Below are 27459 nucleotides of genomic sequence, written 5' to 3'. Positions count from 1 at the left end.
AACTGTTGGCTAGTAAAGCTTGGGAAAAGAAAGGAACCAGTTAGTAGGGTTTGCGCCAAATAATTGCTAGAGGGCGCTATTTGGAAATACAGTCGGCGCTGAATCTGAAGCGGTTTCAGTTGTGAATGCTTCAAAAAATGCCCAAATTTATCAATATGCGTTGCTAAAATTTGTAATTCATGTCGATGGTAAGAAATAAACCATTGGTCTTGCATTTTATCATGAATTGTATCAACAGAAACCGCGAAATTATGCAGATTGTTAAAACAAAGAAAATGAATGTCAGTTGTCAGTTGAAACGTCAATCAATGTAAATTTGTAAACACTAAAATTACATTTGTTGTGAATGCGAGGTTGGTTTTATTGCATTGCATTGAGATTGCAATTAATGCAAGGCTTATCAATATTTTAGGGCGCCTAGTCATTAAAATTAATTTAATTATTTTCGGTAATGTCATTGATAAATAAATTGCTCCCCAAATTACAGATATACAGGAGATATGAAATTTCTTGCTCTAGTCGAACCATGGAGGAAGCCAGGAACACAATCGTTTGTGTTCCTTCCTCCATGCTCTAACGTTATGGATGAATTTATCAACCCAGTGTCAGCCTTTTTTTGTAGGTATCGTCATGTCCGAAACAAGCAAACGCAAGAGGGAGAGGTTTTCCACATCAGCTTGTGAGGATGAACATGAAGAGGAACAGCCTCCCAAACGAACTAAACAAGAATGTGATGGTGACATATCTGAAGGGGTTACTGCTGTTCCAGAAAAACCTCCGACAGAAAGCCCAAGTCAGGCATCCTCTGATATCAATGATCATGTGGTCTCAGACTCACGGCCTGCAAAAGCCGAACATGGTGATGGTTCATTGTTGGTTCAGACGCAAGCACAGACACAAGACACAGAGGTTGCTGGCCAATGCGCCGTAAGTCATACTGGGTCTGCTGAGCCACAAGATGAGCCACTTCACAAACTAGAAGATGACGACTCTGTTCCCAGAGATCAAACTGACACTGGTGAAAAAGATTCAGGCGAAGGTATTGCACGGGCTAAACCAAGCACAGCCTCAGATCTGCTTGAGTCTGATTCCCAAAAGTCTACAATTGATCAGAAACATGCAGGCACAATACAGTGTGAAAATAACAGTGTGAAGAGTTTCCAAAGTGAAGAAGAGGAATCAGAACTGGCTGATTTGAAGAATGCAACAAGCATGCCAGCTCTTGATTCTGTCGATATGGAGGCAGCTCAGGCACTGACATTTCTCAAGCAGTCCGCATCACCGATGAAAAGTTCAAATGCATCTTCTCTAACTCATAAGGATGAGAAATCGCATCCAACAATCAAAAGCAGTACCTCAGTCTACACCGGGAGCATCCGACGTAAAGGCTTCACCAAGAACAGTCTTGCCAAACATCATCTTCAGAAGAGTGTGATGAAGAAGTTAACCCCGGCGCGATCCAGCGCTGACACCGACTCGGACAGTCAGCAGGAGAGTTCCTCATCTGTCTCCCCACAGAGGATGGTCATCGACTTGCAACCCACCAGAAAGTCAGCGCGTCAGGCCGCGCAGGAAGACAAAGTGAAACCCTGGAGCACCATGATGAAACGGGGGAAGAAAGTAAAACTGGAGAAGAGGTTCCCGAAAAGGGAAGACGGAGAAGAAGGTCAAGAAGAGACTAAGAAGAAGAGAGGAAGAAAAAAGGGAAGCAAAGGTCCATCACTGGATGAGGCAGAAGTACAGTTGGCTAAGGAAGCTTGTGACGTGTTGGAGAAAAGTCTTGAGGAGAATGCAGCCAAGAATAACCTCTCAGTAGTCAATGTCAAGAACATCTTGCATGTAAGAAATTATTTCATTTTGGAAATTTTCAAATGCTCTTTTTTTTTAACCTTTGTATTTTAATGAAGCTTTTCTAAACCATTCAGAATTCATCAATTTGTGGTAACAAAGTGGCCCATTGGCAATTGTGGTTGAATACTGCAAACATGGATTTTGGTGGATTTGGGATTTGGGACCATTAAAATTATAGGTTATTATATGCTGAAGGTGCTACATACACCTTTGTCTAAATTCATGCGTTGTCATATTTCTTTCAGCATGTAATCACTAATGAGCATGTGCTGGCCATGGTTCGTAACACAATGGAAGATGATTCGACTGAAGATAAACCAAATTCTTCAGATCCGTCTGGTAGTAGACCCGTTGTGTTTGTAAGTACATTTTGTATTAGTCCACTCTTGGTTTTCAAAAAATGCTGTTGTAAATTTTATATTTTAAGTCTTTTCCCCCCCTCGATTCCATCCAGCTATAAACAAATTGTGCCATGTCCTATTATCTGGCTCACGCTGGCCTGAGTGACATTGTTAATTGAACTTGATAACAAAATTGGTAATAAAATCACTTCATGATCATTTTATTTCTGGTATTGTTCTATAAAAGGAGCCCAAGATGACCAGAGCAAAGCTGAAAGAAGTCTCTGAAAAGTCTGGAAAAGTAAGTCAAGTTGCTAATATTTTCTTCATTCATGGGACTACTGAGCTCAGAAACGTGCTTACTTAAAGGGAAAATACAACATTTGCAAACATCAAAAAATAAAACTACCAAATCATTTTGAAATACCTTGCTGGACTGTTAGTGAATGACAGTGTAAAGCATCCTGTAAAATCATGGCACCTGGTATACTGTCATTTTCAAGAAAAGTGGTATTTTTGTATCAATTTCCAACGCTGATCGGCCGACCAGCGTTGGGAAAAAACTGTTTTTTTTCTTCAAATACTGGCCCCAATTGACCATCGCACTTGTTTGCAATCGATTACACACCTATGAACGGATACAAGCCAGCTAGACTGGTTCCCTGACCTTACAATTCCCCAATGTATGTAAACTGCTCTGTTTCTTCTTATGATGGAGTCAGGGAACCAGACTACAGGAAAATGATTGTTTTTCTTGGTTTTTATAGCATTTATGAACCCAAAACCTGAAAAAAGTCAGTGTAACTATATTTGCTATATATTTCCAACCCCCCAATTCCATCCATTTCTGAAAATTACAGCAAAAGCAAATGATGTATTCCCTTTAAGTACCCCAAAACTTGGCTAAGCAAAAATACTTTCAAAGCTAAAATGTCAGTATACATTGTATGTGACAGGTTTTCTGTTAATTTATGCTTTATAGCATAAATTGGCTATTAAGCAAATTTTTCAGCTTAGCAGCTCTTAGTCTTGGCCCAAGACGCCAGTGCTCGATAGTAGATCGTGCATTTTGTTTCACGTTCATTTGGCAGTAGTGCGCCATCTAAGGGCATGATTAGACCAGCGCGCCTACTCGCACTAATGTCTGTAATTAATAGGAATCCTGTCGTAGGTGTTTAACTTTGTTTTCTCCCTAGGCTTTCTGAGGGAACCAATTAGTGATCGCAAAATAATTGATAGTCAGTCGCGTGCAGTAATTAATGTTCAGCGCTGAAGGCTAAGTCTTTGTTTGGAAAGTAGTAATTAGTAAAGTAATCCTTTTTTAGCCTAGACCACATTTACAAATCATCATTTCATGTGAATGTTTGTTTTGTTTGTTTGAGGTTCCCTTCGTCTGGCCAGTCTCTCCTGTCAAGAAGCCCAAGCCTCAGTTCACTGACCTCAACTTCTCCGACTCGGACGACGATGACGATGATGAATATAAACCAAGTCAAGAAGATCTGGTAATCATTGAGGTTTCAGGTTTAAACCCTAAACACTCCAGGGTGTGATGGCTCAAACTTCTTTTTAATCCAATACCATACAACACTTTTCCAAGTTAAAGAAGCCTGCCTGGTGTAGCAAAATCCATCAGGTCAAAAACTAAGGCCAACAGGATACAACTGTGGCATTGTTCAATGGGAATAGATCCTATAGTCTCTGAATTTGCTATTTATGCACTGGTGTTGATGGCCCGATGCAGCAAGGTCCCACATACTTGCACTGTGTTGTGTGTGGCAAGGTTGCGGTTAATTCAACTTTAAAGGAGTCCAATTCTTCTCCGAAAAAAATATTACTGATATGACTATTTCTTAATGATTTTTTTTTCATTTTGAACTAGCTGAAGGAAGAGAGTGATTATGAAAGCACCGCATCCTTTGGGTCTCCCTGCCCAAGCACCCCTCGCTCTTCTCTCAACACCTCCTTCTTGGAAGACCTCGAGGAGGAAGAAATGGAAGAGGAAACGGAAGAGCCTCCTAGCAGCCCCTCGGAGACCCCTATGCCGTCAACGAGCACCTCATCACCAGCCAAAGGGACCCACATCAGGGCGGTTGCCATGCCGATGGGTCCTCCTCTTCCTCGGTCAAGGAACGAGAGGCTGAAGGAGGATGCTAAGTTTCTGAAGCAGCTGGACGAGTTGGATCAGGAGATAGAGCGGTCAGAGGTAGGATGCTGACCGCTGTTTCAGACTGGTTAAGCAGAGTCGAGGGAGTCAAGTTGGCGTAGCTGTACTTTCCTTGCCTTCCACCGCTGTTGACCCGGGTTCGAATCCTGCCTGGGCCAACATGTGGATTCGGTTTTCAGTCCGTACTTGATTTTGGGTTTTCCTCAGAATTTGCTTCACATTGTCTTCTCTTTGCTGGGCCCAATGGAGACCAGTGGATTCCACTGAATAGGCTACCCAGTTGAAACAAGAAAGACATAATTTAAACAAAATTTTTAAAACAAATTATGCCAAAATGTATTTAGAGTGACTCAAATCAATCCAAATAGAATTCGGTAGGTCTGGGAATCACCAGCTCAGCCTTTAACGTTGTTCTGGATTGTTCATAAGCGCCACCCATCTTTGGTTTGTGTACTGAGTTACCTTAGCCACCTGACCAAACACTGACCATCTTATTGCTCAATACGCACTGTTTGATGGACTCGCAGGAATATTTGACCGCCCCAGAAAAACTCTATTCAAAGATGGGTTTGGGTTTTGTGGTAGCGCTATGTACTGAAATCTCTGCATGGTGCTACAACAAGCCTCATTCTTGTTGAATCCCCCCCCCATCTTCAAGTCTCTTACTTAATTAATAGATGCCTGGTGTTTTCTTTTTTCTTTTTTTGTCTATTAGGATACTATAGCCCATCGCACCAGGTCCAAGTTCCCCATTGACAAACCTCTTGAGGAGATTGAGGCATCGTTCATCGCCCCGGACATCACAGAAGATATGTTTGATACTTGGGAGGATGCTTTTGAAGATAATGAGGAATGGGTGCGATGGCTGGCGGGGCTCTACCATGGACCCAAACGTGAGTCTTGGGCCATCCTTTTTTTGGCTTTGTTTTACGACACCTCATACTGTGGCTCCATCTTTCTGACGTTACGACTTTGATTTAACCCTAACCCTGCCAGACACAACACAGTGCATAGGTGTAAGAGTCTGTGGGACCTTGCTGCATTGAGCCATCAACACCAGTGCATAAACAGCCAGTTCTGAAGAAATGGGAGCTACAATCCTGATCAAATCTCGCTGGCCCCCAACCCTCCGGCCCCCGTTCAGTGTTGTCTCTCATTGCGCAGTGTGTGCTCCATCAGCTGGAGAGAACAACATTGACCGGGGGAGCGGGGGAGTGGGTGACCGTGGCAGGCTCAGGAAGTGTCCCAACCATTTTGGCTGGGATTGTAGTCCCATTGAACAATGCCACAGTTGTATCCTGCTACATTTGGTGACCACAGACTCTGAGGCAGTTTGGCCTTGAGACTTTTGACCTGATGGATCTTGCTTCACTGAGCAGGCTTGTCATTTTGACAAGTGTTGCATGTTGCTGTGTTCCACAGGATTTCTAGCTCACATGCTTCCATTTGGTTACAGGAACAACACATAGTTTATACAAAGCCAAAGTTTAAAGTCTTTCCATTTGGTTCAAACATTTAAACATACATTATTTACTTTTGCTGTAATTTTCAGAAATGGATGGAATTGGGGGGTTGGAAATATATAGCAAATATAGTTACACTGACTTTTTTGAGGTTTTGGGTTCGAAAATGCTATAAAAACCAAGAAAAACGATCATTTTTCTGTAGTCTGGTTCCCTGACTCCATATAAGAAGAAACAGAGCACTTTACATACATTGGGGAATTGTAAGGTCAGGGAACCAGTCTAGCTGGCTCGTACCCGTTCATAGGTTTGTAATTGATTGCAAACAAGTGCGATGGTCAATTGGGGCCAGTATTTGGAAAAAAAAGCCAGTTGTTTCCAACGCTGATCGGCCGATCAGCGTTGGAAATTGATGCAAAAATACCACTTTTCTTGAAAATGACAGTATACCAGGTGCCATGATTTTACCGGATGCTTTACACTGTCATTCACTAACAGTCCAGCAAGGTATTTCAAAATGATTTGGTAGTTTTATTTTTTGATGTTTGCAAATGTTGTATTTTCCCTTTAAATCATTATACAGTGGAACGTCGCAATAATGAACATCGCGGGATCCACAGAAGTTATTTGTAAATAGTGATAGTTTAATATAGCGATTTTAAGTTGCCGGTGCTCTGGTACTCACTTTTCAATAAAAAGCGCCCTTCCAAACTTCACCCTGCATGCCCTGGTGGTTACTGAAAGATGACTTTGAACACGTGCTGACTATTGAATTATGTAATTACACAGTTTTTGAGCTTACTACCTACAGCAATGGGTGGCTTTCCCCTTCTATGCCTTGGGGAAATAATAGCCACTTGTCGCTCTTCTCTTGACATTTTTCAACAACAATGTTTGGTTGGTTTTGCACACAAAAATCGGAAGCCAAGGACCATGTTCGGTATAGCCGAATGTTCGGTATAGTGGTGTTCGGTATAGCGACATTCCACTGTACCTGTTTCAGGCTTATGTTCCATAGTCGTACCAAACCAAATAGTACTAGAAGCAACTTGGGCTGACCCAAATGGATTTCGGTTTCAGAACAGCAAACTTTATGTATTGAATGTTCTATTAACTAGACTCTGGAGTCATTCCATGTCATCGTTTGTAGTTGCTCAAAGTGATTGTGTAAGTCTGAAACAGGTATTTGAAACGAACCATATTAACTAGGATCTACACATTTTTAAAATTTAGACTTTAAATATGATGATTTTGCGTTGCTGATTTTCTAGTGGATCCAGAAGTCAGTGATACTGGTGAAGATGATCAGAATGATCCGGAGTACAACTTCTTGGCCGAGGAGGAAGCGGTAGACGAAGAGGATTTCAGGAACGATAAGACTGTCCGGATAAGCAGTAAGTCTAAGATGTTGCAATTAGTCTCTTTTGTTTCTTTTCAATCAGTAAAAACAAATGCACAAGAAGTCTATTCATGCCCTGAGGAGCAGAGTACACACCCAGAATGGCTGTAATACAAAGGATCTATACATTCTAACAATAAACGTTGTAAGAGTTGATGGAATTGGAGATTAGCATTTGATGTGAAACAATATATTTCACTAGTACTTTCAACCATAAAAACCACGTGCACAAACAGTAGATAACATGTTTTTGACCACTGTCGAGATCCCAGTGGTTCACATGCATATTGCTCCAAGTACGCCCAACTTAATTACTCTGAATGAGGACAAAGCTCTAACGTCTTCACGTGAGCATCATGCGTCATCGGCATTGCATTAGAATGTCTCGCCCAGTGGTCTCTCTAATCTATGTTTTCCATGCATTTTTTTGTCTACAGAAAAAGAAGTCAATGAGTTGCTGGATGAACTGATTGATGCTGTAAGTAAACATACACATTTGTTTTCACTCTTCAAAAACAACTTGAAACAGTCATCCCCTAAAATTGAAAATGATAAACTAACAGACTCCTTTCAAGAACAGAAGATGGTCTTACCCTAACTGATATGGGAAAAAAAATGATTCTGGAAAAAATTTGCTCGATGACATTACATTTATAGAATTAAATAAAAAAGTTCTTTGAACGAAGAGTTTCTGTTATTTTTTCTTTACATAGTATGAAAATGAGGACTGGGCGGCAGATTTTGATATGCGGCTATTTGACAAGCCTCCACAGCCAACCTTGTCAGAAATGATCACAGCCCAACGCCAGGCCATCACACCGAAGGAGGGGCCTCATAAGAGCAAAAAGATTGTGCAACAACAGCAGCAGCAGCCGCAGCAACAGCTCATGCTGTTTACTGCAGATGAGAGATGTCAGCTACAGCAACAGATGCAGCAGGTAAGAGAATGGCTCAAAACTTGGAAAGCTTCAAAAGTTCCACTCAATCACAAGCCAATCATAAGTCAATCACAAGACAATAACAAGTTAATCACAAGTCAATCATTAATCAACCACAAGTCAATCACAAGTCAATCATAAGTCAATCACAAGTCAAGTCACAGGTCAATCACAAGACAATCACATGTCAATCGCAAGACAAATCACAATTCAATCACAAGACCATCACAAGACAATCACAAGACAATCACAAGTCAATCACAGGTCAATCACAAGTCAATCACAGACAATCACAAGATAATCACAAGACAATCACAAGACAATCACAAGACAATTACAAGTCTATCACAAGTCAATCACAATTGACCTATCGCCGTTTGCGAGTTAGCCACGCCCCTTAGACAACCCTATGGAATTTTTATACACTAAGTTTTGTCTGTCTCAGATTTTGCGCTTTCCGCGTCCATTCGTATATCATGCAATTGGCGATATTTCACAAGCTGCGTTGATGCGATTCTAATGCGATTCTACAGCGATAGGTCAATTCAATCATAAGTCAATCACAAGACAATCACAAGTCCTTGCAAGTCAATCACAAATCAAACACAACTACAAGCACACATAGAGTTTCGTGACTCGGACTTGAGTCCCATTTTCCGTGACTCGGACTCAGACTCGAGTCAGGATTACAACTTACCCAGCAGACTTGGACTTAGACTCGGATTCCTGACTGCGTGATTCGGGAATCGACCTAAAATACCACAAATCACTTTTTTCCAGCAATATAATAACAAATTATCCTGAAGACTATCCCTTCCTGTGCAAGCGATACAGTCAGTGCTGTGCAGAAAAAACGCATCCAAGTACAGTACATACAAGTGTGTGCGCCTCAAAATTTATTTCCAATATATAGTACTTAAAGGTGACTCATGACTCAGACCAGACTTTTGTAACTTGTGACTCGGACTCAGACTCAACCTGCATGACTCGGACTCAGGAGAGGTGACTCGGGTTCGGACTCGAAGACTTGAATGCAAGTCTGAGCACACATCACCCAGTCTCTATTGGAGTGATAAGCCAGCCAAATAAAGTGTAACGAAATGGTCCATTTTCATTGTTCTTACCCTGTTACTTTGTAAACATTGACTTGTGATGAAATTGACTACAGCTAAGATTACAACTGTTTCACAGAATACATTTTGTACTTTTGTTGATATGGAAACATTGTTTTTCATTTTGTCCTGACAGCATGTGCAGTTACTGGCTCAGATCCATGTACTCAGCCGAGGCAAGGACTCATTGGAACCACACATGAACCAAGCCAAACTCTTCCTGGTAAGTCATGTCATTCTCTTGTTTGTAGCACCTTGTGATCGATAAAATTGTATATGCATTGGCACTGTGCAGGAATTGACGAGGGTGCAATGCATCCAGGTTAAAAAATTCCAAGGCTTTCTATCTGCATTGATACGGTTAATAAATGAGCTCGGTGAAGGATTTTCACGTTTAAATCTCATTCATAAATACCTTATACAGTTTACCCATTCCTATTGGTCGGTATTTGTCAGTATTACCCATCCAGACTTAAACGGAGTGTTATAATACCTCCCAAACACACATTTATTCCGTTATTAAAGGGAATGTACATCATTGGCTTTTGCTGTAATTTTCAGAAATGAACTAGTTGAGGGGTAGTATAATAGAACAAAATATTGTTACACTGATATGTTTGAAGTTTTGTGTCCGAAAATGCTTGAAAAACCAAGAAAAACAAAAATGTTCAAGTAGTCTGGTTCCCTGACTCCACTAAAAATGAAATGGATCAATTTTTAGATGCCGGAAAATTGTAAGGTAAGGGAACCAGTCTAGCTGGCCTGCACCCGTTCATGAACATGTAACCAATAGCAAACACAATTTGGACTGAAACAAATGGTAAATATGGAGCAGTAGTTGAAAAATAGTTAGGTTTTTCCAACGGTGGTCGGCCGACCAACGACCACCGTTGGAAATACATACAAAAATACAATTTTCTTGAAAATGACTTCACACCAGGTGCCATAATTTTACAGAATGCTTTAGACTGTCATTTACCAACATCCTAGTAAGGTATTTTGTAAAAACTTGGTAGTTTTATTTTTCGATGTTTGCAAATGTTGTATTTTCCCTTTAAGGCATTATTGTTGTCTGTAAAGAATATCCGCCAGTGTCTGATTTTATCATTTTAGTGTGTTCATGTGTTTATTGAATTTTCTACTAAACACAAAGGGAAACTGGAAACTGGTGCATTATAATGATTTTTCAAAGTTGAACAAAGAAATTGACTGGAGCGGGGTTTGAACCGGCAACCTCCGGATTGTCGTTCCGGTGCTCTACCAACTGAGCTATCCAGCCCCTCGAACTCAGAGATGGACAAATTGGGCAGCTGCTAACACACAGTTGGTAGTGCAATCTGGAGGTTGCAGGTTCACAGCCCGCTCCAGTCAAAATCTTTGTTCAACTTTGAAAAAAAATATTCAATTTGATTTAAAGCTGTCTTTGGGATAGATTTAACCAGTTCACGCCGGGATTATTTTGACAAGAATGGAACGAGGCGTGAGATTACTTTTCACTCCACCTCAAGCCAGGCAGGTTGAAGCCATCACCCTCAGGCAGCACACTCATATTTCCTGCCTCGCTCGCTGCCTCGCGTCACTGACAGATATTTCCGGCCTCATTCCCTGTGTGTTTTTGCATCCATTCCGAATACCGCAAAACTTGTGCGTGTACATACACGGCCGCCGGCGCGAACTGGTTAAAGGCCTACTGGTACTTGTACTTCGATCGCTGAAGCCAATCACAGATGGAACATCTTTTAAAAAATCTCACTGAAATTTCAGATTTTGAAAATCGTTCTTTTGCTGTGATCAGAATGTTCTCGTTTTTTTTTCACAGAGCGAGTTGGACATGCTCGCCGGCCGTAGCGAGGCCACCTTCAGGGGACCATTCACAGGGACTGGTAACCAGCAACTCACATACCCAACCTCTGCATTCAGACCGTGCAATTTAGCTGATGCCCTGCAGATAACCGTGCAAGAAGTCACTGTCACCGAGAAAGGTTGGGTATAGATTGATTGCACTAAGCTGCCATCTTTGTGGCGTTTTTGTTGTGTTAATTCATTAACAATGAATGCACAAGATGTCTACTCATGCGTATCCATGTTGAACAGAAGCGCACACCTCAACGATTTTCGTTCACGTACTGAAATATAAATATTTTTGATTAACCCTAACTGCCCGAATCTGCCAAAATCAAACAACAGGATTGCATCAGGACTCTTTAGTCTGTCTGCTGTTGGGCAATTCCACGGTTACTCACGTTACATTTTTGATGTACTTTTGAGTTTCCTTGGGCTGTAATTACCTTACTGAAAAGGTTTAATAACTGTTATCCCCATGGTAGAAAGAGTAGACCTAGACCTACCTAAGCACCAAAGATGACATCCAGAAAAAAGTGTTATGTATGATAAACAAGATGCACAAAATCGGTTACTCACGTTACGAAAATGTAATGTGAGTAACCGATTTTGTTACGAAAATGTAATGTGAGTAACCGATTTTGTGCATCTTGTTTATCATACATAACACATTTTTCTGGATGTCATCTTTGGTGCTTAGGTAGGTCTAGGTCTACTCTATCTACCATGGGGATAACAGTTATTAAACCTTTTCAGTAAGGTAATTACAGCCCAAGGAAACTCAAAAGTACATCAAAAATGTAACGTGAGTAACCGTGGAATTGCCCTGTTACTTTTTTTGAAGGTTTATATCCAAATTTTGGTTAAAAGAACAAATGTTTTACTTTACTGCAAATTTTGATATTTGACAGTTCCACCGTTGCTTTATTTATGGGGTTTAATATTCAAAATAAGTTTTTAAAAAAAGGATTTTTGTTCGGACAGTTCTTAGAAGTGTAATTTTATAAAGAGAGATGTTGAACAAAATTATCCGTATCAATTGAATCCATTTTTCTTTTAAAATGTATCATTAACCCTAACCTCCTTGAGTGATTTACTAGGACCCTTCCTCACTCTTACAAAATCAAGATCATATGGTACCTCTACACCCAAACTGTTGGACTCTGATTATGGTGGTATGCCTAACCCCATGTAAAGCATAATCAGTTTACTAGTGCAGTACTCACTCCAACAGATACCAACAAAACATGCAGATGGATTTTGAAGGGTTTTGGGTTGGTTAAGGTTAAGTTTGTCACAAGTTTTCATGTTGATGTCATAGAATGCTTGTAGTTTATCATCATCATGCAATGGAAATGCCAACTAAATTTTGAAAATCTTCATATAAATAAGGCAATATGGGTGACGTTAAGACAGTCTGCATTGCCCGTATTTACTCATAGCTTTTGTATTTTTAACCTTGAATTTCAAATTATTTTTTTCTTTAGAGCTTGCCTCGATAAACTCCAACGAAAAACCCATTCTACCCAAGGTCAAAACCAAATCCAACGACAAACCCAGTTCCTCCAAGGTCAAAGCCAGTTGTGTCTACAGTTCACCAACAGAGGGCGCTCAGCGAATCATCGCTCATAGTAGCGTCTTCATGTTCTCAGAGTTACTGCCTGTCTGCAGCCTGACGGACAAACCGCTGGAGAAGACGATCTTTGAGAAATCGGAGGACATGTAAGAAATCAATCTTAGTTCCACTCTCTTCTGGATTAACAGTATTTGCAGTTTTGAAATTTTGGGAATAATTCAGTACAGTCTAGCACAGCAACAACAGTAAACTGTCGCAGCTACTATCTGTAAGGGAGGAAGAGTTGGGGGAGACCACTGGGAGAGACACTCAAATGCATCGCCGATGACGCCTGATGCTCACGCAAAGACGCTATGGCTTTGCGCACTTTCAGAATAAAAAAGAGTCATGCTACACGCGGCGTATCCCACTAAAGGGGCTAACCAATGTGGTAAATATTCGGAGCTCATAGTACAGAGGTGCCACTTTTCAGGTTTTGACCTGAATTCAGGTTTTTTCAAAAATGTGACAAATTGGTCCAGAAAACACATGTTTGAAAGGGGGTAAGGGTAGTTTCGGGTTTCTTAGTAGTGTTTCAGGCTTTTTATTGATATATTGGTGGTATCTCTGATAGTAGAATGAACACAGTGGGGTCTACCAAAGATTGCATGGTACAGCATTTGTCCGGTGAATGTCAGCCACCACTGCTCAAAATACTTCAGTGTTGCACTCATATTCCCATAAGAATTGAAAAAAAAAGTCAGAGGTACTTGCAGGAAAAGAAACAATTTTCTACTGTTTGGGAGGCTTTTGCATATTGTTTAATGCCTAGGTTGACAGCAAAAAGCCATTGAGACCACGTGTAGGCCCCACCGATTGAAATTTGTTCCTACTTGCGGAAAATACTTGTACTCGTAGTCGTACTCGTACTCGAGTACATTTTTGATACTTGTACTCGTATTCATGGAAAAAAAGTGCCTTGTACTCGTATGTGTAGTCGTACACATGACATTGTACTCATAACTAGTACTCATGGCAAAGTACTCGTTATAACACTAGACTATAACTGTACATAAATGGGAGCCACTGGTAATATTTGTATATTTATGTATTTATTTATTTATTTGTTTATTTATTTATTCCCAGGGTATGCCCAAACAGTTTAAAAACTGAAAAAAAGTTAAGACTGCTGCAAACTGCTTACTGACTGGATGGACCTGAAATATATAAATCTAAAAATTTATGTGGCCTGACGTTGCGAACTTAGCAAGTTCTTCTTCAGAGGCTAAAAACTGGTTTGCATTGGGGCCATGCATACATTACAAATTATTAAATAATGTTAAGTGAAGTAAAACTCATAAGCTAAAAGTGCATTGGTCAAACATACGACGGACATTGATATTAACAAATACAAGTATTTCAGAAATACAACCGAAATATAGCTATAAACACAACGCAAATGGATTCGTTGGTACATGTATTTGCATTTCAAGAATTTGTTAGAATTACAAGAATTTTCTGATAATTGGGGCGATTCACAATGCAGTGTGCCACCAAGAGTTTGCCATGGAAAGTCAATGTTTCAAGTTTACAGTCAACAAAACATGGCCCATTTGAAGAAGTGTCAGTAGATGTTATAGAGTGGGGCATAGCGTTCTGCTGCCTTACATAAAACACCATGTATTGATAAAAAGAAACGAAAAGGGCAAACAGATACTCGAATCATACGCTTACAAAACTACTGACTGGAAAAACTAACAATTTCAAACGTCCCGTGCTGCGATTTTGTCGACCGTCTCCCACAATGCACTGAGAAAAATGAACTCTTCATGGCAAACTCTTGGTGGCGCACTGCAATGTGAATCGCCAAGATTGAGAGAGCTGAGGTAAACCTTGCTTATAAATCATCCATTATTTTTCCCTCCACCTGTTGTCTTTAGTTTAATAGTTCTTGGTCTGATGCAGTACCCAGCTTGCAAAGATCGGCAGACGCAGTGCAGAATGATCTGTCAGAACATGCTGCCTATCAAGACATCGCAGCAAGTCCTGGTGCATGTCAAGAACGTCTGCAGTAAAAGGCACGCTAACGTCATCAAGGTGAGAGATGCTTAATGTACCAATAGACCTACGACCTAATGACATAAAGGCTTTGTTTACATGTGCTCTTTCCAATGGGAGCGAAGTCGGGACGCCAGATGAAGTAGGAACCATCTGCCACATAGGAAAGTGCACATGTGAACAAAGCTCAACGTCATTAGGTCTAAGGCCTATAAGTTGATTGATTTATTTCGGTAGTTGGCTGGAATAGCCCTTGACAAGGAGGGAAATACAGTTCTAAGAAAAACCTCACGGAATCAGGTAGGGACTGAAAACTCAATCCACATGGTCAAGGCGGGATTCGAACCCGGGACAGTGTTAGAAAACAAGGAAAACACCGCTGCGCCAACCTGACACCTAGATAGATTAGGCTGCATCCGAATCAACTGTCTAGAGCTAGGTCTAGGTTCACGCCAATTGAAAATACGCGGGGACGGGCTGACAATAGACGTAGCCGTAGCTCTGAAAGCCCATTTCGGACACGGCCTTACTGTCGAGAAAATATCTGACAACCGGGCAGATAGCTGAATGGTAATACACTGGATTTGCAATACAGAAGTCCGGGATCCACTTTCCTGTTGATGTTCTTTGTCTTGTGAAATTCTGTCCTTAACCTTAACCACCCCAACCCATCAAAATCCAAATGCATGTTTGTTGGAATCTGTTGGAGTGAGTACTGCACTAGTAAACTGATTATGCTTTGCATGGGGTCAGGCATACCACCATAATCAGAGTCCAACAGTTTGGGTGAAGAGTTTACCACATGGTGTTGGATTTTGCAAGCGTGAGGAAGGTTCCTAGTAAATCACTCAAGGGGGTTAGGGTTGAGCAAAGGTTGCTCAAATCTGGTACCATAAACAATTTTATGTATGTTGCTTTTTACAAATATCTCCACTTAGAAAGCAAATGTGGTCACTTAGGGGGTTCAGTGTTGGAAATGTTTCATTCTTTGTGAATGTGTGATTTCAATTTTCAGGACTGGCGTAAAGGTGGCCTCAAGCCAACGCTGACACCAACTTGCACACCTGTCCTTCCTGGAAGTGAGAAGGCCCCCGTTGATAACTTCCAGCTGTACGACAAGAGACCAGAATGGTTGAAGGTTTGTTTCTTTAATATGATTGCGAGTTCAGGTTTTTGTACCCATGGAAAATGTTTTTGTGGATTGAAAGATTAACCCATTTCCCTTTTACTTCCCTAAACTGTGCTGTGGTACGTGGGTTCGAACCCTGACGGGGAACGTGGTGCTTGTGTTCTTGGGCAAGACACTTTACTACAATTCCAGACTTGAATAAGTTGAAAGACTTTTTGAAATGGAGAGAAAGCCATCAGTATGGAAAAATCTTTCTGATGTTTTATCAAATTTTCAGACTTCTTTTTTAAACGGCAATTTCATCCATGTTTGTTTCATATCCCTTTTGTATCTCTCTGTAGAAACACATGTCGGCATTTTATCCCAAGCGGTTAGCTCCGTTAACGCCGGCTATTCAACAAGAGAAACCTCAAAACCAGGAGTCCGGCAGGATCACTCCAGTCTCCGCGCCTCAAGTCAAAGAAACTGTTTCCAAGGTCAAGCAGCACACGCCCTCCTTCTCAAAGCTGGATCCAGTGTCTCCCAGTCTTGGGTCAGAAGGACAGCTAAGGATCCGAACGTTATTTCCCACAAAAATTGCACCCAAGGTTTCAAATAGTGCAAATGCTCCGAAGGAAGTTTCGCAACCCTCGGTCTTGGTGATAACTCCTCAACAAGGCGTCATAAGCACTATGGGAGGAGCAACAGTGCAGATTATCACTTCCTCTGCTGGAGGATTTACACAAGTAATAAGCCAGCCGAGTGCTACACATGCTTTGACCAATCCCACCGCTGACACCAAAATCAATCCCACTTCTGCCACCAATGTCAACTCCCCGGATTGCCATTCGGTTACACCAACTTCAACCCCAGATACTAGCCCCAAGGCAGCCTCAACATCCATCAGTCCCAGTGGTATCGCGGCCCTACAGAACTTCCAGCCAGTGAAAAGTGAATGTGTTTCTCATATTGGTAAAGGTGACAATCAGCCGGGTAAAGAGAGAAAAGGACGAGAGGGGAAGAGCAGACAAATATCTTCCAAGGCACAAGTCGAGAAGCCTGCATCCCATGCAGTTGACTCGAAGCCGTCAAATCTGATTACCAAACCGACTCTCATTGATGAGAAATCTTCAACAGGAAACTCAACTGTCAAAACCACAAAAGACTCTGAAAACAAGAACTTTGCAGATTCAGACAACAGTCCTCCATCGGTCAAGAAGCTCACGCCTTCCTCAACCAAGTCTTCCCCAACTCCTTCAATTAAAAGCCCAAGTGCAAATGAACCAGCCACAATGAAGGAAAACTCACCAGTGCTCGAGGAGGAGGAGGATGTGAACATCCTGAAGGAAACGAGTAGCCCTCCTTCAAGAAGTAAGAGCAGTACCCCTGACTCTTTGATTGATGATGAAGGAGCAGAAGAGGACAATCTTGAGGATGCTGTAGCATCTCCTGGAGAGAACATCCTGGAGAATGCAGACTCCAACAGCCAAGAGGTTTCTGACGCAGAGGGCTTGCCCATCACTCATCTCAGAGCAGGTGATGGGATTACAGATGCAACGGACATAGAAAAAGCATCAATACTGACCACCAAGATGGCTGCTAAACGCATGAAGACTAAGCTGAGACGAGATTTAGAATCCACTGTGGTGCTGCTAGACTCGGACATTGTGTCTAAAGATCCAAAGGCAAGACTTATATTATGAGTAAAATCTGTTATAATTATTTCATTCCAAGGATATTGGAATTAATTTTGAAAAATATTAAATTAACACAGAAAAATGTCATGTTGATGATATTGTCAGAAAAGTTCTGTTGTCTTTCTTAAATATCTTCTGGACTTTTATCGTTGATTAGATTTTTCCTTTGTTTTTTTTGTGATGCAGAGAGAGGAACGGGAAATGTCTTTCTCAAGAGCGTACCTCGACAAAGTCAAGGTAATGGAAATTGCAGTCAACTATAGGAAACTTGGGCTATACCAAATTCTCAACATTGTTTACTTTTGCTTTGAGGGTCTGTGGGGTTTGTTGGTTCGGTCAAATCCTGTTGTAGTTTCGATACCATCTACCATTCTCTGCTTATCCTTGAAATGAATCCTCTGCTGTTTTTTACAGGAGAGGTTTTCAGCCGATCCAGAGAGATACGTTGATTTCCTGGGAATATTCAACTCATTTTCACAGGCGCCAGAGATACCAGCAGATGAGGTTAGTAAACGTTTCCGTTTGCTTCGTATTTTATCTGGCTAAACGCTTTGCCTGTTCAATATTTCTTTTGTTTTCCAATCTTTGCGAGGCTACTGCGTCAAAATTTTGCGTACCCATTTGCATCATTTTTTTCACAGTAATAAATGTTTTGTGAGAAGTATACATGTGTCAAGGGCCTAGTAGATAGAACACTTACTGAAACTGTCTTAGTACAATCATTTCAGGAAAACAAAATGTAATACAGTAAACTCCGGCCAAGTCGGCACTCTCGGGACCTGGAAATTTGTGACGACTTACGCGAATGCCGACATCTGCTGTAAGTCGTCATTTTGCCGACTTACATGAATGGCCTTTTTGCACATATGATTCATTGCACTAATTGGTTTCGATTTCCCCTGGTTTATCTCCTTAATGCTCGAGTTGATTCCAGCAAATTAATCCTCGAATTTTATCATCACGGGCTGGGGTATTGATAGTGGAGACCACGTGTACATAATAGTACTACACGTACGTGTACAGTTACGAATTAAATGCGGGCGTGGTATTGACTACATCATTCAATAAGACGACCCCCAAAATGGACATAGCGCATGCATACAGCCTAGAGGGGGTACTCGTATTGATATGCTCACGATGCAGCGATCACACGGGCCGTGCCAAACCCCTTTCACTCAACTATTCTTGCCAACCGCAGTGCAGCATGGAGGTAGGAAGTTGATGCCAATGCGTGATTTTTTTGAACGCCGACTTACACAAAGGATTTTTTTTATGCTTTTTCTGGAAAGGGGACCGAGAGTAACACGATGACTTGAGCAAAATGGCGACTTATAAAAGCCGACTTAAAAATAAAAAATTCAATGGAAATGCATTACAGACAATTGGGACTTTTGTCAGACGGCTGACTTGAGCGATTTGGCGAGTTGTACAATGTCGACTTAGCCGGAGTTTACTGTACTGTATGAAATGTTTATTTATGTGTTGTTTATCAGAAATTGAGTTTACAATATGTTGGTTTCTGGTTTTTTTTTTATGTTTGCTACGTTATTTTTGTTACGGTGCTTCGTTGGGTAATTTGATTGGGACTGATGCCAATGTTGTTTCTCCGACTACTCAGGTCTACCAGAAGATTTGTCAGGCGTTGGAGGGTCATCCAGATCTGATTGAAGATTTCACTGCTTTCTTGCCCACCGACATCGCCTTAGAATGTGGAGTGGTGAGGACGGTTATCTTTTATTTATGTTAATCAAAAGAGGATCATCAGAAATGTTGAAAAGTACTGAATTTAGAGAACTAGTTTGAGTTGTACTTTCATTTTCCCAAGGTTAAAGGGAATATACATCATTTGCTTTTGCTGTAATTTTCAGAAATGGATGGAATTGGGGGGTTGGAAATATATAGCAAATATAGTTACACTGACTTTTTTGAGGTTTTGGGTTAAAAAATGCTATAAAAACCAAGAAAAACAATAATTTTCCTGTAGTCTGGTTCCCTGACTCCATATAAGAAGAAACAGAGCAGTTTACATACATTGGGGAATTGTAAGGTCAGGGAACCAGTCTAGCTGGCTTGTACCCGTTCATAGGTGTGTAATCGATTGCAAACAAGTGCGATGGTCAATTGGGGCCAGTATTTGAGAAAAACCCAGTTTTTTCCAACGCTGATCGGCCGACCAGCGTTGGAAATTGATACAAAAAAAACCACTTTTCTTGAAAATGACAGTATACCAGGTGCCATGATTTTACAGGATGCTTTACACTGTCCAGCAAGGTATTTCAAAATGATTTGGTAGTTTTATTTTTTGATGTTTGCAAATGTTGTATTTTCCCTTTAATATGTAGTGGATGTAGAAGCATACCTAATTTTACATTGACATATTTAGCAAGTTCTACGGAATTGCTTCAGCATTTTTTTTGAAAAAATATAAATATTTAGCCCTTTTTTTTACGTTCCTTAGTTGATGGAGAACCTAGAGTTTGCCAAGGCGAGGATTTTCCTTCGTCAAGTGGAAGTTCATTTCCAGAAGAACCCTTCTCAATTCCAGAAAGTCCTGAGCACAATCATGGAGTGGGGATCCAATGATGACCGGACAAATAATGATGTGGGTATTGGCTTTGTGCATGGCCATTGAGGGCGCTGTGGCCTGGTCTCAAGAACGAAGTGAAGTTATCCTCAAGTGATTACAGAAAAAAAATTAATATTTTCATTTCTATTGCTTATAGGCTACTGTGAGGTTTGATCTTATATCAGCAGAAACTGATCTGAAGGATGCTCAGGAGTTGCACAATAACAATAGACCTTTGACTCATTTGCATATATAATTGATTATTAATTGATAGTAATTATATTAATTGATTAGTTATACAGGGTGAGTCATAAAAACAGCGGAATCCAAACCCCAAAAATTATATTTCATATCTAAAAAATATGTATCTCCAAAAATATTAATGACTGGAAAGCTAATTTCATAAGCTTCTTTAAGATGAAAAAAATACTGAAATTGCTCAATCCGTTCAAAGAATATCACCATTTAAACACAATGACCCTAAAACCTCTTTCGTCCAAAAATGTGATTTCAAGAATCATCGTCACAATTGTCTTCAAAAATCACCAGCGATAAAACGTCCGTTTAAATGTAAAAAATATTCAACAAAGTCCTTTTGAAGGCCCGCCTTTAAAAAAACAGTGGATTTTATAAATCATATTGTTTGCCTTACCAGGGTTGTTAGTAAAGTTTTTGTGTACCAAAGTTGTGAACAGCTGTTGAAACAAGTGTTCTGTGTCATTTTCTTTGTTGTCAGAATACACAATAAATTGCTGTTTTTGGGCGATACAGGTTTTAGGGTCACTGCGTTTAAATGGTGATACTCTTTGTATGGATTGAGCAATTTCAGTAATTGTTTATTTATCTAAAAGTAGTTTATGAAATTGGCTTTCCAGTCATTATAATTTTTGGTGCTACATATTTTTTTAAATATGAAATATATTTTTTGGGATTTGGATTCCGCTTTTTTTGACTCGCTCTGTACCACCTGCAGCTCAAGGGAAACATCATACCCTTCCTGAAAGGACAAAGTCAATTTGCAGAAATGGTTGGTCTATATGAGAATATCATTTCCTGAAGAGACAAAGCTAATTTGCATATCTAATTGATTGGCTCTTATACCACCTGCAGCTCAAGGCAACATCTTACTCCTTCCAAAGGTACAACCTCATTTGCATATCTAATTGATTGATCTTTCATCCCACCTGCAGCTCAAGGAGAGTATCCTACCCTTACTGAAGGGACAACCTCATCTGGAGCAGGAGTTCTCACTTCTCTTCCCTGATGAGAGACCACCTGACAACTACATGATGGACTTTGAGGAAATCATCATGGATGATGACAAGGATAAGGAGGTATCAAGTTGTTCTTTAAGATGAGGATGAGTCCTTGTTTAAAAAAAAAATCTGGAAATTTTGAGTATTTTTTGCTTGAAAGTTATCTGAATGCTAACATTGAAAGGGGATTATCACCTTTTCAAAATAAAGCCCCCTTTTTTTCTAACTGTGAGAATGGTTGTCCTAAAGGATAAGAACACTTACTTGAGAAAGACCAGTTTCAGAACAAACCACATTTTCATTAGGAACTTTTAAACTTGATAGAGACTTTTAGAAACGAGATCAATAACAGCTGGACTTGTTTTTGTTTCAGTATGACAGCTTTGAAGAGATTGAAATCCCAGACAGTGATGAGGAAATCCCAATCACCAAGTCACGTGTCGGTAGACCACCCAACAAGCCTGTGTCTAGTACCCAAGGTTCATCAGGCCCCAGGCCATCTACACTCCATCGCCTCCTGCCTAAAGCTGCCCTGCTGAAGGGAAGATTGCCCTCCATCTTGAAGTCACCTGCTAGGAAGAAATCTGCCTCTGGGTCAAAGGTAATTGATAATGATTGTTTGAGATAGATTCAGATCAGAAGCATAGATATGATAGTCCATCGGCTGTGAAAGGGAATAAAAAGGCTTCATAAATCCTGCTTCTCTCTGACTAGACTGATGTTGAATGCCAGTGTTGTAGGACTCTGGTCCATGACTTGGTCTTGAGACCAACTCGAGTTCAATTTCGGTGACTCGGACTCGACTCGAGTCACATTGGCAAAAAACTTTGCCACAGACTCGTACAGTGGGCTGCTGTGGTCCAATGGTCACGATGTTCGACTCGTGTGCCGTGGTACATGGGTTCGAATCCTGACCGTGGGAACATGGTGCTTGTGCAAGGCACTTTACCATTATTGCTTCGTCCTTCGGATGGGACGTAAAGCCGTAGGTCCCGTGTGTTGTGTAATGCACGTTAAAGAACCCAGTAACACTTATCGCTAAGAGAAGGGGTTTGCCCCGGTGTTTCTGGCAGTGGCTGCAATATGCGCCGCAGCACCTTGTAAACCCTTATAAGGTGCTACATAATGGGTCTCATATTTCTCATAAACTTTATTTACCTTTCTTTAATAACAGACATATCTCCAGCGCCTTGAGTACCTAATAGTTGGTAGATACGTGCGCTATATAAGACTCCGATATTATTATTATTACTGCGACGTGACCATTGAATTCGCCTCCAAACTGACAGATCAGCTGTGACTACAGCTATTTCCCTGCACAGGCCGACAGGTCAACAAGCTGAAACTACTCAACTTATACGAATAAAATGACATCACAGATATTTTTCGTCATCTTTTCAAGACAGCTTACATTTTTTTTTCTCGAATATTCAATTTGGTAAAATGCAATTTGGATATTTAGCGGATGATTGAATATTCAGATATTTGGAAAAACAAAAGTCCTTAATGAACTGTGCTATTCATTCTTTGATGGTTCTGATGTCCGGTTATTTGTCCTTAATGAACTGTGCTATTCATTCTTTGATGGTTCTGATGTTCAGTTATTGTCGTTCATTTGTAGAGTCAGCCGTTGGATCCATGGCAGGAGCTGAACACTCATCTCCAGTGCGGAACTCAGGGATGTAACTGTAGTTGCCATGAGAAGTCGCATGACACCTGGGTCCAACGTAAAGTCCGTCACTGTGCCTATTGCAGTGCCAGGGTAAATGGATACTTCTCATTTTCCAGCCTAATGTCTTCTGTCTGACTGCGTCAATGAGTCACTAACAGACTGTGTCTGGGAGTATTACATAAGGTATTAAACTGAGACTTTTGGTGAAGTTCAACTCGGCAATCCTAGTCTTGTTAACTTGTTTAAATGTTTTTATTTTTTCAATTTGCTTTCCTTTTCAATAGGTTACAAGAAAAGAGCTGATAAGCTCTTTGAGAGGATTCACCATGGGCAGCAAACGAAGAGCTCACCTCCTCACTGGCTCACAGCAACCGGGTACCAGTGAGGATAGCACTCAGAGTCTCAACCCGAAGAGAGGGTCCGGTCGGAATCCCTCGGGGAGGAAGACGCAGAAGGTTCACTGGGCGTCGACTGAGGATGCGGAGCAGGATGCTGAGGAAGAAGTAGAAGAGGAGGAAGAAGAGGGGACGTACAATGATGCCGTGGCACACCTTTCGGTGATGTGTGACAATCTGGCCGACTACCTGAACGAGAACCCATCAGAGGAAGATGAGGAGGACGGCGAAGACGGGAAAGAGACGGACGTTGATGATGACGACGTCAATGAAGACGACGTCAACGATGACGATGAGGATGATGATGTTGAGGATGGACAGGATGACGATGAATTTGAAGACTTGGACGATGAGGACGATCAAGATGATAAGGAAGATGACGACGACGTCGATGATGATGATGATGATGATGATGGAGTTGATGATGCACCTGTCACTTCAGAGGAGAGTCGAGGAGTTGAAGGAGCCACACCCGAGAGCACCGTCTCACCTATCACTAGTCAGGGTAGTCACGATAGCTGTCAGTCTGGGGGGAGTAGCGAGAGTAAGCCCAGCCCACAACCTGAAGTATCTGCTCCTAGCTCACAAACCACGCTACTAGGTACGTCGTATACTTGACGAATTCGGGCGATTCACAATGCAGTGCGCCACCAAGAGTTTGCCACGGAGAGTTAATTTTTCTCAGTGCTTTTGTGGGAGATGGTTGACAAATTCGCCGCGCGGGACATTTGAAATTTTTCGTTTTTCCGGTCAGTAGTTTCGTAAGCGTATGATTCGAGGATCTGTTTGCCCTTTTCTTTTCTTGTTATCAATATGGTGTTTTTTTGTAAGGTGGCAGAACGTACAAATGTATATGCCCCAATCTATAACGAATAAGCTCAATTTGTCTACCGACACTCATTCAAATGGGCCATGTTTTGTCGACCGTAAACTTGAAAAATGGACTCTCCAAGGCAAACTCTTGGTGGCGCATTGCATTGTGAATCGCCCGAATTGTTCAGTGATATTGAATTGTTCAGTGATATTGAATTGTTCAGTGATATTGAATTGTTCAGTGATATTGAATTGACAGTTCGGACACAATTGATGAATTGTGCCATTGTTGGACAACTTCTTAGGCTTAGACAGGGTGTCTCAAAATAAAGTATACCTATTTATAAATGTCAATAGCACGCCCTCTATCGATCAAATAGGAGCGGTCACATGACCGGTCACGTGACCGCACATCGGGAATACCATGAGAGTGGTGCTTGCAAAAAATCTCGCAATTGCTAGCGACTAAACATCGACAAATGACATGAAACAAGGATTTGCTACACAAAGTTAAACACTTTGAGTGGTTTATTGTTATATTTATCAATACAGCAGACACATTTAGGCAAGAAAAATATAAAATCTTAGCAAAGTGATGATTTGTGATCGAAAATATACACCATTGAAATCAGTAAAAATAATGTGTCAGGCATAGCAAGTTACAGTGAAAGCCATTCATGTACATGGTACATATGCATAGTTTGGGAACTTCGGGGAACTCTTGGGAAAAATTGGGAACTTTGTGTAACTCCAACTCTGATAGCTCAAAATTGTTATCCATTCCCTTGAGATTTGGCTTATCGAGATTTCACTGCACTTTTATTCTCAGGGTCAGGGGTCATACTAGAGGGCAACGGAAGCCGTGCCAACTCGCCGGTCACATACGATGAAGACGATCAAAGCACAGAGGACCACATGAGGCAGCTGAAGGAACGCCTTGCCGAGGAAAAGACAGAGGATGGGGAGGGTTCGAACCCACCGTCCGTCAAGAATTTGATGTGTGAGGAGACGCTGCCTGATTCCCCTGTCAGGCACTTTAGCACTGTGGGGAAACATGAGAAGATTGACGCATCTGTGCAAGAAACAAAGCCAAACAAGACCGATCCAAAGAAAACTCTATTACCGGAGATAGTTTCCACTGTTCCTGCAACACAGGACAGTAATCGCGTAGGTGATACAGAGAAAGGTCAGAGGTCGTTACCTAGGAAACCAGCAAAGACCATACGGCGAGTGCAGACTGTCCGACTGACTCACAGTCCCAAAGTGCCGTTTGGAAAATCGGAGCGTGTGCCGCTGTTTGAAAGTCTGGCCAAGTTGAGATCGTCTCCAGTTCAAAGTCCCGTTGCATCATCGTCAGAACTTGCTGAGGGAAACCTTGAAGAAAATGCGACTGGTTCGATTAAAGTGCAATATGACGGACAAGCTGTTAAGGCAGTTTCAGTATCTGTACAAAAACATGATGTTCCTGAAAAACTGGCAGATGATGCGACAGAAGCTGCTAAAAGTTCGTCTCAAGAGGGCGTGTCTGGGGACGAGTCTTCAAGATCAACGAAGAGTCCAATCAGTAAAGACTTGAGAAGTGACTCAGGGAAAGCTGGAGGGACATTGCTGCTGTCTGCTGCCAACGTGGATAGAAAGGATGGGGCGGTGATTGTCTGGACGAGGTAAGACTTCAAGGACTCGGTGTTGTACTGGACCAACACAAGCCCATCACAATTTCATCACAAGTCCATCACATAGTCCTTCCAAAAAAAAAATCCATCACAACTCAATCACAGCTCAATCACAAGTCAATCACAAGTCCGGTCAAAGGTTCTAGTCACAAGTAACAGGTGAACAATAGTAACAGGTGAACAATAAGAATGCAAATAAGAATATTTTGTCACAGTTCATTTGAATAGCTTGAGACTTGACGTGGAACTAGATGACTTGTGATGGACTCAACTGGGAGCAGTGCTTGGCTTACTGGAGAGCAGCATGTTCCTTTGGTCAGGGTTACTATGTATAATTTGTGAAATTGCAGGGCATGTACAGAAATTGTGTCCCTAGGGAGACACAATTTCTGATGTTTCCTAAGTTTTCTGATGTTTTTGTGTCTCAAGTTTTAGACACCGCAGTACATAGTCTGCATTGTGCTCTTGGGTATAGTAAATTGTCAAATATGTCCTTTTTTTTCTCCCCGTGTTTCTGTCATTTAGGGATGCTGACAGATTGTTACTGCAATGGTGTCGTGACAAAGGAGCAACTCAAGAAGTGTTTGAAGAAGTAGCGGAAACACTTGGCGACAAGACATCTAAACAGGTCAGAGGATGAAGCTTACAGGATAAACCTGTCAGCATCTTGAGTCAAGCTATCTGGCATGAGCCCTCCTTGGGATAAATGTGTACATCACAAGAGTCAGGTTGGCGCAGTGGTTCTGACCTCTCCTTCCACTGCTGTGACCCAGGTTCGATACCTGTCCTGGTCCACATGTGGATTGGGTTTTCTGTCCCTACCTGATTCCGTGGGTTTTCCCCAGAATATTCTTCTGGAGTTTTCCTCCCACCTTCAAACTGTCGTTTTTTTTTCATTGTCGTCTTGTACAGGTTTCTTCAGGCTTGCGAGCTACAATGCCTAGGGCACTTCTGAGGAATCCTTGGTTTCATCACCAGAAATAAATAATAATTGTAGTTATGTCATCATAAGTCTGTCGAGAGTCTCTTGTGAATGAAAAGCTGACCATCCATTTGTTTTGTGTGCAGGTTGGCGATAGGTTTGCGACTCTGATGAAACTGTTTCAGTCTGCCTCACAAAGTGATGATGACGAATCATCTGAAGACGACAGTGAGAATTGCGAAGATGAAGCATCAGGAGATGAGGATAAGCAAGAATCGGATGCCCATGACACAGATGATAAGGGTTAGGACAAGATGTGAATCTGGGCCCAATTTCATGTTTCAGTTGGTATGTTTTATAAACAAAACAAAAACTACTTAACTCAGATTTTGTGCGTTGCGTCTGTAACCCTCTGAAAAAGGACTTTCATTTAGCGCAAAAATAACCTGCTTTGCGAGAGCCGAATGTTTTTTTGGTAAAAGTAAAGGTCCCATAGCCATTACTGGCCGTAGGGGCAGTGGGATGTTAGGTCCACTGTGTCTTGGGCGCGGCATATGAGTGGCGGTGCCCAGTCCTCTCCTCTCGCCGTCTTACCTTCCCTGAACGAATCAGGTACCCATTTTACTGTTGGGTC

The 27459-nt window shown here is 41.4% G+C and overlaps 1 protein-coding gene and 1 non-coding gene across 3 annotated transcripts; one reads left to right on the top strand and one right to left on the bottom strand.

Annotated features, from left to right (window-relative positions):
* Positions 1 to 63: 63 nt before the first annotated feature.
* LOC119740460 (GON-4-like protein) lies at positions 64 to 27193 on the top strand. 2 transcript variants are annotated; one of them, XM_038215780.1, is made up of 27 exons: positions 64 to 188; positions 623 to 1839; positions 2097 to 2210; positions 2440 to 2493; positions 3575 to 3694; positions 4072 to 4395; positions 5072 to 5249; positions 7091 to 7213; positions 7656 to 7696; positions 7932 to 8156; positions 9405 to 9491; positions 11088 to 11250; positions 12598 to 12832; positions 14606 to 14762; positions 15739 to 15861; positions 16194 to 17516; positions 17715 to 17765; positions 17943 to 18032; positions 19147 to 19245; positions 19987 to 20130; positions 21285 to 21428; positions 21724 to 21951; positions 22972 to 23112; positions 23307 to 24018; positions 25060 to 25894; positions 26429 to 26531; positions 26972 to 27193. In XM_038215780.1, the coding sequence occupies exons 2-27, from the start codon at positions 631 to 633 to the stop codon at positions 27131 to 27133; spliced, it is 7185 nt and encodes a 2394-aa protein (XP_038071708.1). In that variant the 5' UTR covers positions 64 to 188; positions 623 to 630; the 3' UTR covers positions 27134 to 27193. The 2 variants fall into 2 exon arrangements, with proteins under 2 accessions (XP_038071708.1, XP_038071707.1); XM_038215779.1 differs by having other exon boundaries at positions 610 to 1839.
* Trnav-gac lies at positions 10475 to 10547 on the bottom strand. Its single transcript has one exon. It is a non-coding gene; the product is annotated as a tRNA-Val (tRNA).
* Positions 27194 to 27459: the final 266 nt, after the last annotated feature.

The sequence above is a fragment of the Patiria miniata genome, unplaced genomic scaffold (assembly GCF_015706575.1).
Source record: "Patiria miniata isolate m_02_andy unplaced genomic scaffold, ASM1570657v1 HiC_scaffold_5, whole genome shotgun sequence".
NCBI classification, from domain to species: domain Eukaryota; kingdom Metazoa; phylum Echinodermata; class Asteroidea; order Valvatida; family Asterinidae; genus Patiria; species Patiria miniata.
The sequence above is the reverse complement of the archived record's forward strand: the minus strand, read 5'-3'. Positions and strand labels throughout refer to the sequence as shown.